Source organism: Amphiura filiformis, chromosome 18 (assembly GCF_039555335.1).
Source record: "Amphiura filiformis chromosome 18, Afil_fr2py, whole genome shotgun sequence".
Classification (NCBI taxonomy): domain Eukaryota; kingdom Metazoa; phylum Echinodermata; class Ophiuroidea; order Amphilepidida; family Amphiuridae; genus Amphiura; species Amphiura filiformis.
In genome coordinates, this window is record NC_092645.1 from 27,063,172 (window position 1) to 27,077,466 (window position 14,295).

At 35.1% G+C, this 14,295-nt stretch overlaps 1 protein-coding gene across 1 annotated transcript in view; it reads right to left on the bottom strand.

The window, feature by feature from the left end:
* LOC140139060 (sushi, von Willebrand factor type A, EGF and pentraxin domain-containing protein 1-like) overlaps positions 1-12,770 on the bottom strand; it is a 36,579-nt gene extending 23,809 nt beyond the window's left edge. The window contains exons 1-7 of the mRNA XM_072160842.1: positions 12,722-12,770; positions 11,909-12,259; positions 9,087-9,275; positions 8,348-8,368; positions 6,824-7,000; positions 5,698-5,880; positions 3,061-3,240 (exon numbers count right to left, since the gene is read on the bottom strand). Of these exons, the coding sequence (XP_072016943.1) occupies positions 3,061-3,240; positions 5,698-5,880; positions 6,824-7,000; positions 8,348-8,368; positions 9,087-9,275; positions 11,909-12,259; positions 12,722-12,770 (1,150 nt within the window). The remainder of the gene's footprint in view (positions 1-3,060; positions 3,241-5,697; positions 5,881-6,823; positions 7,001-8,347; positions 8,369-9,086; positions 9,276-11,908; positions 12,260-12,721) is intronic.
* Between the last annotated feature and the right edge of the window lie 1,525 nt (positions 12,771-14,295).

The following is a 14,295-nucleotide window of genomic DNA, read 5'->3' on the forward strand; positions in this document are numbered from 1 at the left end:
TCATTCGTAAAAGGTTAGTAAAGGTTGCCAGAAAACGTTTATATGTCGGGTTATATAAATGTGAGTGGACATCACGAATCAGCCGTAAAGTCGGCCCGGTCAATTTTGTTTTATTTTTGTCATTTGACTTCAAACGATATCCTGAAGCGGAGTTATGGTTTGTTGAACTCTCTTCCTTCAACAAAATTATACTTGTTCTACATGTGTCTCTTTTTTCCACATTTCTGGTAATAAATATCAAACAGTCATAATTGGCGGTCATTTCAAATCATCCCCAAATCAACGAGGTCCTCTCATTGTTAATTGTTGGATATACATACCTAGACAAAATGCAATGTTTTGTTAGCCACCACTTGAACAGGATATAGCCAATGCAAACAAAGTCAAGAACTATTTAAAGAGTCTATAGAAATAAGTAGAAGCTTATTATCCTCTTTAAAAAAACAGCAATATGATTATTGATTGGTTTAAACAGTGTTTGATGAGATACTTGTCGCAACGAATTGAGATACACCCATAGAAATGACTTGTTGGCCTTGTTGGCGCAATTCAAAAGGAGTAAGTTTGGACAACTCAAAAATAGTGTAAAAGTTGCCAAAACAAAATTCATTTTAGTTATCCGAACTTAAAAAGTTCCGCCAACTAATCAACTTTTTGGCATTACTTAAAAGTTGATGTAAGTCGTTGCGTCAACTTTTAAGTAATGCCAACTTCTGAATTCAAGTTCAAGGAACTTAGAAATATAAACAAGGTTCAAAGAACCAATTAGTTGAGTTATTGTAACTCAACATGTAAGTTGATGTAACTCGTTCATATTAAGTTACTGGTAATTATTGTTTTGAGTTATTCCAATTTGGTACTTTGTTACTTAATTCACGTATTTGGATAATTTTCTGCACAATTAGCAGTATTCAAATATTTTTTTTTGTAATCAGTGCAAAATTTTGCATACTATAGCACACCTCTAGAAAATTATGCTAACCTAGTTTCATTTTCTGAGTTGTAACAACTCAATAAAGTAAGTGCAAATGAGTGCGACCAACATAATGATATCGAGTCAGCGTTACTCAAAATTGTACGCGTTGGCATTACTCGGAAAGTTGACGCAACGACTTACATCAACTTACTGAGTAATGCCAACGAACAATTTCTACGAGTGTACCTATTGAGAACCTTCACGCACATTTTACAACTCAGAATACAATTTGCCGAGTTTACGGCTCATTCGTAGTGTCCAGTCACAAATGGTATATAAAGGGAAACGTTTTTATAACATTAAAAAACATTTTTTGATAACTAACTGCAAATATTTTAACATAATATTATTTCAGTGTTGGCAAAATATTTGGCGAGACAAACTTTACAAAAATATTTTGAAAACATTTAAAAAAATGTTTTTGTAGTGTATATTCACGGAAAACGTTTAAAAACGTTTTTATGACCTTTATATAACCCGACATTATTTTAATGTTATTAAAACGTTTTTACGAGAACCAAAATCCCCAAAATATAACCTGTTTAAACGTTTTAAGAACGTTTTTGGCTTGCTGGACCCCACGTTCTTCCAAAATGGAATAATTTATTATGCTTATTAAACTATTCTTATTCGAACGTGAACACTGCAATCGCTGTATGGAATAGTTTTTGTACTTTGATATGGAGGGTCACGTGTGATTCTTAAACAGACGAAAAATGCAGATCACCAGAGGAAAAGTTAAGTATCATTTGTTAATGAGGGCCAATCGTTCAATTGCATGAAGCATACGGACGGAAACGCTACTCCCATTTCGCGCCTGTGTTCAAAAGCACAGTCTTGACATCTTTTACGTAAACATGGTAAACGTACATAGGCACCATAAAATAATAATAAATCTGATAATACCGCTCCATGATAGCCGCAAACGGCGTGCGTGTAATTTGTTAGACACGTGCGTTCGAACGATCGGCTCTTGTGAATATGTGGGATTGCACGAGACTTGGGCCTCTTGGTGAACGGTCTGTATAATATTCTCGTCTCTGATGATTAAATTCTATTATACAATAATTGACTGCTATGAGGGCATGGTTAAAATTATTAGACCCAAGGTGATCTCAAAGCCATGCTATGACCCGAGACGCAGCCGAGGGTCATAGCATGTTTTGAGATCACCGCGGGCCTATAATTTTAACCATGTGCCATATGTAAAGCAGTCAATATTTTGTATTATATCGAATGGATGTACGTGGATGTTGCAATTGCGCAGTTTGACCGGCACGCATGTGACCGGTCAATAGTTTATTCCCATGACCGGTCCATAATTCATTTTGAGAGAAGAGCTTATTCCATGACTGCACTTTCAACCAATCAGATGACAGTAATCTATATACATACAATAAAATGTGTGTGCGACTTGGTTTTAGGGGTGTTTATTTAGTAGTTTTAAGATTTTGTGTTGTGGGGCACGTGTGATTTAGACTCATCCTGTATTGTCAATTGTCTAACTAAGTTTTGTTTTTAAGAACTATGGCTTGTATAAGATGATGATAAGCAAAGTAAGCTGGTTATTCTGGCCTGCAGAGTACAGAATTCCAGGTAAGCAAAGATCCGTATTCCGTAAAGATTATTGGGGATTGTTTTGATTTTTTTTTTGCACAAGAACAAGGACTAAATATGGTATGTTATAGAAAATCACCCACATTTGTTTGGACATCTTAGTAGTACTATACTCTTATAATTGCCTATAGACGAATCCAATTTCACGCATTCGTACTCCTCAATGGCAGCCATGGCCGCGACGGGTACCCAGCTATTTCACCTAAAATGTGAAATGATGCGGCCTTGAAGGGTATTTTAAACTGCATTCTAACCACCGTGTTACACGTAGACAAAAGAATGATGACAGTTTACAACACAACAAAATCTAACATTGAATTTTAAGCGGGTTTAATCCCGGGGGTTTAATCCAGCCAATCGGGCACTCACAACACCTGTTTGGTGTATGCGGGGAACCAAATATGGCCGACCAAATCCTGACCATGACTTGGCTCGTTGGATTCGACTATACACTCTCTATCACTTACCTGTACATTGTAACACAATGTCACTCCACTGTCCTGCATTAGTACATGTCACCTCAGTAGGTCCTGATGGCCTATATCCCAGCTCACATTGAATTGTAATTATGTCACCAGAGGCATATGTATCTTTGATAGGACTGTATGTAGTTCTATCTGGAACCTGTGGCTTAGAGCATGTCACAGCTGTTTCAACAACAAAAAAATGTTAAAATATAATACTACTACCGGTATTTTAAAACAGTGGTTTCGCCAATCCCGATAATTTCCTTTGGTTACATCTGGATGTCAATCGTATTGCGATTAATGATGTTTTATTGCGGCTCATCGGTCTTCGCGAACACCACATTCCGACGAATCCCATTTCACTATAAACCCCAACATGTTGAGTACCTAAAATGACTCGCTAAGCGCGTTGAGCGATCGAGGCAAAACCTTCGCCCTCATTGTAGTCATTACAATGCAAACAAATACGGACGCGGACTGTTTATAGTTGCCTGCTATTCGACGGTAGGCAATAATCGCGGCGGTATTATTAGGCATGTCACAGTGGCTGCACAACTCTGCCACAGTATGCATGCAAGCATAACAGTGAATTATAAGGCGCGTGCATCAAAGTCGGCTAATGTTGGAAAACAGCCACGTCAAAAAATGAGGTCGCTAACACGGACCACACAAGAAATTCTTATCAAAGAAAACACACTAATCTTATAAGTTTGTGTCACGTATTGTGAGCAAATATAATGTTTAAATATAGAGTAGTATTAAAGTTAGAAGTAATTATATTGTTTAAAGGAAAAAACAAAAACAAAATAAAATTATTAGAGAGATTTTGAAGGGAGTAGTATTCAAAACCGCAAAAGCAGTGATGTCGTTGTGCTTGTCAACGGTCACACTATTTTTGTTTACGCCGTAATGGAACGGCAGTTGCATTCACCATTTGTCCTCGTTAATCCAGATTTCAAAATGTTAATTTAAAGTCTTATTGCAAATTATTTTTTGTTGTTACTTTTCAGATTTGGGTTTGAGCAATGGTGATGCACACCATGTTTACAGAAGAAATTGGACATTCTATTCCAGACACCATTAATATGTCAAACTTTGTATTTCGTTTATTGTATTTAATTATATAATTAACAACAGTTTTTTACATCATAACATTTTCATATTTGACTAATTTACGACGTATGAATAGAACTTTAAATAACGTGTTTCTACTGCACTTATTTTTGAGGTGATATGCGTAGTATTCAGTATCGAAGTTACGTAATGTTACTATGTCAACGGGATCACGCGCTAGAGTAATGAACCACGATCGAAATGATCACCACATAAAGTATATGGCACTCGAAGGCATACCAAAGTAGCGTGATCCGGTAACCAAGAGAATTACGTAACCACTTCGATGCTGAATTATTATAACGTGGTTCTATTTTAATTTTTTTGTTCTTTGTCTAACCGTATATAAGATAATACAATGAATTTACTAATTAGTATCATTGAATGACAAATCGATTGATTAAATTAAGTAATCATCATACTATACAGGAACATGTTTTCTTATTTAATTCAGTAATCATCATACTATGCAGGAACATGTTTTCTTATTTAGCAAGAACTAATTTTAATCAAAATGATGAACTACTTACCAGGTATGACCGCTGAGAGTTAGGTAAAATTGAAATCGAAATTATATGAAAAGAAAAGAAAATTAAGTTGATTAAAAACACTTCAGAAAATAACACAACTTTTGTTATTAAATAGATTCATCAGGTTTGTTGAAAGACATAAAATATTTCCTTTGCACAAAACCAGAACTTTTACTCACAATTAGCGTTTTCGCCTATCATGGTCGGTAGGCATCATGAGAATAATGGTTGTTGATCACTACTTACGGTTTAATGACCATGCGGTCCAACAAAACCATGTCATCACGAAAAGCTTTTGTTTAATGCAAATACAACAGATCCATTTGGATCAAAAGACAGGAAACAAATGTGATGAACAGAGACGAAGGACCCACTTCCTTAGGGGTGAAATCAAAACTTGATCGGCGGTTAGCAGTGGTTGAGTCGCGTTCCATTGTTTAGAACAATCATGGCAATAGAAATTGGTTCCAACCGGACGGAACCGTTCGGAACGCGGTTCAACCACCGATAACTTCCCATCGAGTGATCCTCTCTCCTGGCAGATAATTCACCCTTTTCAGTCTTTCTACGTACAACCAGAAGAAAAGATTAACAACCATGATTTTATGAGGCGAAACTGACAACAGTGAGTAAAAGTTTGGTTTGGTTCAAAAGAAATCTTTTAAACGAATTCTGTTAGTTGTAATTAATAATATATTCAGACCGTTGATCATGAATCAAACCATGATTGCTCATTTTTTACTATACCGTAAAACCTCGTCTACAAGCATATAGAGTGCTTCTGATGAAAGCTAAATTTGAGCAAATAAATTACAGATCCAAGCATAATAGACAAACAAGTATTATTGTAAGAACAATCTATTGTATTGGCATATTTACGCATATGCCTGTAGACAAGATTTTATGGTATGTCTTGAACATAACAATAGTTTTAAATATAACGATAGGTTTAAAGCATTTTTGTAAAAAATAGAAAATTTGGAATAAAAATTACTTTGACAAACTGGGTTTGGTCCTGTCCATCCAGTCGCTCCACACACTTTGGAGGGATTCGTTCCCGCCAGCATTACAAATCCTTCTGCGCAAGTGAATGTAACAGTTGTACCTATATCATTCGCTAATGTACTTGGTATGGCGTTGGGATCCAGTCCCGTGAGTGGTCCACAGGCAGTCGATTCTGAAAAGTAGTGATATATAGATAATACGGTATTGTTTTAGTTCCAGTCGTGCCTCTATAACACATGAAGACCTGAGCGCAAGAAGACCGTAAGTCCACTTGGCCCCTCAACATACATAACCTAAAGTTACGTATAGTTTCTTAGGGTTTTATAATGTTTAATACATGTTCCAAGATGAAAACATCAAGAAGGGGGCACACCACCATTACGCTTCCCATTGAAATACGTGCAAAAAAGCCTCTCGGAAATCTCTTCTAATTATTTCCCTGCAATAGATAGAGCAATGAAACTGGGCATGGTTATGGGATAATCCTTAAGCTTTAATAAATTTTCTTTTGCACATAGATCGCCAATGTCAGTTTTTTGCAAATTTGACATTTTTACCCCATCCCGTGATTTCAAAGCGGTTGAAAGCTCAATTCTTGGGATTTTACATCGATACATGATATGCACGATTAGTCCGCCAGAACACATTTAAAATCATTTTTTCTGCACGTAATGTCATTAAAACCGTTTTAGCTTTAGAATGTCATCAAACAAACGTATCTCAGACACGTTATTTGCTGAAAAATGTAACAAAAAGCTCAATTTCTACGTTTTATGAGGACTATTTTGCGGGTTACACATTTGGCCGCGGAATCTTATGGTGGTGTGCTGCCTATACGAAACTATACGCAACATATGTTGAGGGGGCAAGTGGACTTACGGTCTTCTTGCGCTCAGGTCTTCACATGTCGAATTCAACTTTTTTCTGCCAAGCTGTGTTTGAGCTCCATAACCTTATACATCACCCTAAACTGCACTCATCCCAGGGATCATACACGGGACGAAAGTATAAAATATGATTCAAATTCACAAACAAGCAAACACTCAACCCAAAAATCTTTCCCGAAAGGTACTTTAACATGTATTTTTTACTTAGTTAAACAACAAAATGCTTACGTGTGCAAGTTGGTATAGTTCCCCATACGCCTCCAGTTTGACACCTTAATGTTGGGCCACCATTTAATTGAAAACGAGTGGCACAACTGAAAAACACCGTGTCTCCAATATTATAGGACGATTTTCTCGGTGAAAAGAACACGTTTGAACCTGCTATTGGCTGCGTACATGTAGTACCTGTTGGACAGATAATAATTATTATCAAGATTATAGCATTACATTGTAAGACACAAGTAAGCTAATAGCAAAATTCACCAAGAATATTGTTTACATAATAAGGTTATGTAAGTATAGAACCACATATTAGTAAAATTTACCTCCGAATTGTGTAATATTTACCAAAATTATGCACAATTTTAAATACTTGCGTGACGTAGTTTGTGATTTGCAAAGAAGCGTTGATGACGTAATTACAATTTCATTTAATAGTAAACACTTTCAGGCTTAACCGAAATAGTCTATGGGCCCTAAACCTGCCCTCTATAAATGGCCCATTCTCCGTTAAAGCGTCCAAGTTTGGTCTCAGGAATGACAAAATGCCAACCACAAAGAATTCATAAAATTCATTCAGAATCGTAAACTTTAATAGTTTAAGAACACAAAACAATGCATGGGTGATTTTTCAACAATATTTCATTTTTGAGCAATATTACTTGTACGTATTGGGGGTAACGTATCAGTGGTAACGTATCTGTGAAACCCTTTCCCATCTTTGTCTTAATCGTGCAAGTGTAAAAACTGACCGACTTAATACCCATACTTGATCAGTCATCACCCAATGTACTAAAGTCTGGTATGGTATTTGGCTTCATTTATCACAGCGTTTTTTCAGAGGAGAGTAGAATTTAGGTAACGTATCTGTGAAGGCATGAACGTAACGTCAGGACTTTTTGCCATTAATAGACCTGATTTTTTTACTTTGAAACCATTGTGTTTTGTTCCATATATATAATATAACTATGGAGCCTGCTTGATCCATCACATATGAGAACATTCATCTAGCCAATTATTTTCACAGATTGTTATCCATTAGAAATATGGTAACGTATCTGTGAACAATATTGGCGACATTGTCGGAAAGACCTGTTGGAAAAATTTAATAATCTGTGTTGTGATGATTTAGACTTTATAATTAGGGCATGATACCAGCTAATGAAAAGTACCTATAATCCATTATGTGCGCGCATGTTTAGAGAGCAGGGACACGTTGGGACAGCTTGGCTGGCGACATGGAGGAAAACAATGGACATGCATAATCAGCTTTATTGTTTTATACTTTCTAGGCATGTTACAACCTCTAGCCTCACACATTTTGAAAAGCAACTCCTAAGTATAAGTTATATTAATAAAAGTTATTTCTTTCTGAAGAAACAAGTCTGAATATGACTTGACACTATGGGCGACACATATTTGGCATTTTGAACACTTTATCGGAGAATGTGCCAAATGGTTAAATATCAGCACTATTTTCATAACATTTGCAGGCTAGTCATTTGAACTTAATGTTATCGTATTAGAACTTACCAGGTGGCGGTACCACGGTATCTGTGTGTATCAAAGAATAACAGTTATATCAGGATTTTTCACAGTTTTTATTTTTACGAATACTTGACTTGATCTACGAAAAATGAATAAAAATCCAAATTACTATAAATCCCTCCAATTATCCCCCTATTATAGAGCTATCAACAAAAGTGTGCCAGCATGTTCCGTAATAACGTTATTACATAACCATTTTCTATCTATTGGTTTGTACATTGTGGTTTATCATTGGGGTGGGCTTGGTTAGCTGGTAGTAAAATTGGCCAAAGGAGGTAATTACCAGTAATTGGGCCTGGATTATCCATTTCATAGAGCAAGTGGACTATACATTTTTTCTTGGGCTAAATGAAAAACCAAGTTCGAGTTTTCTGCGAAATACGTTTTATTTGTATTTTTAGAGTCAGGATATATTGCAACAAATGCCTCATTTTTTATTGTGAGTCAGTAGGCTAGCTGTGAAAAAAGTTTTAAAAAGTATTGATTTTCATAAGATACTTAGTGCTTTATTGTTTGTAAACAAAATTGTGAGAAAATAATCTTTTGAAAAATGTTGTCATTTTTGTTTTAAATCTAATATTTTTTGATTTCTCAAATAAAAAACGAAATGCGGTAGCATTGCTCCCAATTACATGATAATGACAATACAGGAAAACATTGGAAAATATAACGTAACACAATTACAGAATCACAAAGATGACTCTACGTAGCTATGGTAACGTACCCTGACATCTAGGTACAGCACCACTCCATCCCCCACCAGTTTGGCATATAATCTGTGGTTCCCCTGTCAGCATTGACCCTTCAAGACATCTGAAATTAATAGTATCTCCTATATCATACAGTTTGACAACTAGTGGCGGTGTTGCTACCAGGTTTGCTGACAGACTTCCAGGTATCTCACAGCCTACATCTGTAACAAATAAAATGAGCAATAATAATGTAGAGGTATCGCCCAACACTAGCTTCCCGTGATGCACTGTGTTGCAATATGGCGACTTTCATGATATCATGTCATAATATTGATCAAAAAGATAGCAAAGAATCGCAGTTATTTTATTGTCAACAATCATCTCGACGATATCAAATTGTGTCACAGTCTCAATTGTTTAATTAAGGAGTGTTTTTGTTCATTTTAGTAGAATTAAATTGAATATAATATTATGTGACGTCAAAATTTGTAATCAATACTTATCAATACCATAACAATGAATACACATTACTAGATGCGTGAAACTACAATACATTGACAAGTTAGTTAACTGTTTACCCTTCCAAACATTGATTCATATAAATTATACATTGTTATCGTGTCTATTTAACTAATCAAGTTTAACACCTGCATAACTGTAGATAAATAAATGCGTATTACTTGTTCATGAGTAAAATTGTACAAAATAATGCACGCGCGCGTACTGGGCACGGTTGTTTGATGGGATCATTTATCAGTTTTTCAAACAAAACGTCGTGTACAACCAAATTTTAGGCTTAAACAGCTAAAAATGATATCATGTTAATGTATATGCTTTTGAGTCATTCTCAACTTTAATTTCCCCTCTTTTACAAAATTATTCACTTTTATAGTATTATTTAAAGCTTTTTGGGATATAACATGTATCTATTAATGACAAAATTGGTGGCGCTATTTAGTTACTGGAAATTACTCTTTCAAGCTTTTAATACAAATAATTCCTTTTATTGTTTGATAAAATATGTTTATGAAATTTCCTTGTTGCTCGTTTCACCTATTCCGGCTGTTTTAATGGCAGTATTAATCACCTAACCCTTGCAAATAAAGAAATTTGATTTAGGATAAATAGCGTCATCTATAGTTTGCATTTAGTTAATAATGAAGCCAATTCTATATACATCAAACAACCGTGTGGGATATGTTGGTGCGTCCAATGCACGAATCCCTCAACATGCTCAAGTGGTAGTGCATTATAGCCTTAGCTATTTCATACACGAGACAAATTAAAACAATTTTACAACTAACAAAATTTTCAGTAAAATGTTGGAAAATACGAGTAAATAATGCACCAACCCGCAAGAAAAATGAACCAATCACGCGAAGCGAACGCATTGCTCACTGCGCGAAGTGAGTGCCCGTGCAATTATACATAAGCAATTATTGTGATGTGCCCTTAGTAATTTAATTTGATCTTTGATTACATTCAAAACTTATTTCATTTAAGATGGGAATCCCCTCTCATATGTAATAACAAAGTCAGTCAGGACTATTTATGGATTGGGAAATCCCCAGAATAAAAACAAACAAACAAACAAACCAAAAACAAAACAAAAAAAAGAATGGATATGACATCATTTGCGAAAAATTTCCACAGGTAGATTTCTTGGCAGATTTTATTTGAAGAGTTGTTTTGCAGTAATTTGATTACGGTTATATACCTCAAATAAGGTACCTGTAAGCCAGTCATTCAAAGTCAGCCACGACTATTTTATGGATTGGGAAATCCCCAGAATGAAAAAAATGGATATGACATCATGTGCGGAATCTTAGAAAAATCTCCACAGGCAGATTTCGTGGCAGATTTTGGTTATTCCTTCATGTAATTTTACACGAAATTAGGGTTAGGGTTAGGGATAGTTTAGGGTTAGGATTAAGGTTAGAGTTAGGATTAGCTTACACGAAATAATTACATGAAGGATCGACCCAGATTTAATTTGCAGAGTTCTTTTGCAGTATTTTTTTTATTACGGTTAGTTAGTGTCCCAGCAAACACAAAAACGTTTTATAGAAGTTATATTTTGGGTTTTGGTTTAGTTAAAACATTTTAATAACATTAAAATGTCGGGTTATATAAAGGTCATGAAATCGTTTTAATACGTTTTGTATGAAAACACACTACAACAATATTGTAAAAATGTTTTCGAAATGTCATTGTAAACTATTTTTGCAAACATTTTTGGCCAAATATTTTGTCAACACTTAAATAACATTATGTGAAAATATTTGCACCCAGCAAACACAGAAATGTTCTTACAAAACGTTTTAATAACATTTAAATGTCGGGTTATATAAAGGTCATGAAAACATTTTAAAAACGTTATTGTAAATATTTTGGGCAAACATTTTCTTGCAAAATATTTCCCCCAAAATAACATTCTGTTTTGAATGATTTGTACCAAGTTTTCAAAAATGTTTTTGGAATGTTATTTTATACCCTTTATATAACCCGACATTTAAATGTTTTCTGTAAAACATTTGTGTTTGCTGTGCAGTAAATTACCAACAAATGTTAATTAATGTTATGAAAATGTTTTATACCATTAATGTACCCTTTATATAACTCGACAATTAAACGTTTTCTGACAACCTTTTATAGCCTTTTGCGAATGATGTCGAAAACGTTTTGTGTTTGCTGGGGTACTATTTATACACCAATATATAACGAAGATTTTGAGTGCGCGAAATATTACGCCCTACTAACCAATCAAAAGTGGTGGGGATTTTGATTGAAAGTGACGTACGCAAACTAGTTTTTTTTAATTCAGTCCCCGATTATAAACATTTGTATTACTTACTACATCCATACACATTGATCTTATAATCTGCGCCGCATGACTCGGTAGGATTCCCCACACACTGCACATGACAATCCGTATTAGGTAGGGCTAGTTCATTTGGAGTCCATCTCTTATAATTTGTTGTTGCCACGCCACAGAAGCACTGGTTTCCTGCTTCCACACCAGCGAAAGCGAATTTCGTTGCCCCATTACAGCATATATCTTTACAGAGTTCTATCGTCATTGCTGTGTCGCTAAGACAGCCTGAGTTGGTAAAATCACATTTACATCTGGGTTCTTGCGTACAATTTGCGTAGTTGGGAAGTGCACGCTCAATATTGTCGTTGTAGCATCCTAAATGCTGAGCCACTGCAATTGAAACGGAGACAAAACGTTATAATATTTCAATCAAGCATGTCAAGTCTTAAAGAAAGATGGCCTGATACAATCATATGCTATGCTATACGCTGGCGAAGTTACGTAATAATCGGATTAACTACCATAGCAATAGGTGAAAACAATTTTTGAATATACCGCGCTGCACTGATACGTTACGCGGTACCTCTGCATTGAACCATATCATGTTGATCCCTTGCACCTGTAAGATAAGTATCTTTGAAAAGAACTGTATTGTATTCAATCTATGATTATATAGACATACACATGTGATGAGTGCAACCTGCTTGTAGTGCGGCGCGGTATATTCAAAATTGTTTTCACCTATTGCTATGAGTTAATCCGATTTATTACGTAACTTCGCCAGCGTATAGCGAATGAATAACCTTGACACAACTCCCCATCTCATCCCAATTCATGCAGGACATATCTCACCATACATTCCCAATATGTCTCTATTAATAATTCCATTTCTGTGCCCCATGTTATATCATCAGGAGTTCCACAATGCTCTATCCTTGGGCCACTTTTATTTCTTTTATTTATTAACGACATGCCAAATGATCATTTCTAGCAAAGATGCTAAGCAAATAGAGAATAGCCTAAATGAAGATCTTAATACACTCTGTAAATGGTTTGATAATAATCTTATGAAAGCAAATGTGAAGAAAACAACAGTTTTGTTACTTGGTACACCTGTTAAAACTAGTAAAATTGATCATGTTAAAGTGTATATGAATAATGTTAAGATTGAAAATGTCACATGTTTTAAATATCTTGGTGTTCAAATTGATGTTAACTTGAAATGGAAAGAGCAGATCAACAATATTTGTCGTAAAGTGTGTACAAGTCTTGCAGTCATGAGAAGAATTAAGCCGTTTGTCCCAAGAAGTTCACTGATTACTATTTACAACACTATGGTTTTACCACATTTTGATTATGCAATTACTATTTGGAGTAGCTGCAGTGTAATAAACTTAAATAAACTTCAAAAACTCCAAAACACGGCAATGCGAATTATACTAAGTGTATCATACAGAACTCATATAAACGACATGTTATTTTAGGCTTCATGAATATAAAGAGACCGTATTATTTGGGTATTATACCCATATGGAATGTTATTTCGAAAGATATTCGTCAAGTCAACTCACTAATGCAATTCAAAAAGAAACTCAAAGAAGACCTGAAATTGTAGCACTACTAATTCTGCAGCTTATATGTCAAATGTTTTTAAATACTTCGTGTTTCTCTTTCCATTATTTTTAATTACAAAAACTTGGTTTTCATGCTGTATAATATTTATATAATGTATTTTATGCTGTGTAATATATTTATGTAAGCTCAATTTTTTATGGTTTTTAATAATGTATATTCTACGTGTATTCAATGCTTTTATATGTTTGTCTTGGGGCCCTACTGAAAATCAACATTGTAATATTTGTTGAGTAGGTTACCCTGTTTAAATATGGTTAATAAATAAATAATTTCAATCCGTTTTGAAATATAAGCAAATAAATTACATTTGAAGACATGTAAAAAAGAAGTCTGTTAAGGGTACATGCTCTTGGGTCATGACCTTGACATAGGGAATTTTTTTTATTTTATTTTTGACAAGAAGACATACATACCCTTCATATAAAATAACATGAATCCTGAAAAAAAGTGCCAATATGTAATTTCCCCCTATTTTGTCTCCCGTTGCTAATGAAAACAAACTCCGATTGTATTGCGTGAGGTCCATTTATTAAAAGCTCCATGGTAGGCACCAATTACTCTCTTAGTTTCGAGTCCAGACTGCATATTGTAAGGACGAACGACGTGTGTTTAGAACGACGTAAACCACAGCATAAACCGATTGCGAAGGAGACTAACTCTCAAGTCGAAGCGTTTCCGATTAGAACGTCAGTCCGGCAAACTCGTCAAATTGGGCATATAATATCAAAACGGGATGTACGAACGGGAATCAGGATATCGCGGTGCTTGAAACCGTACCGTGCGCCCAGCAG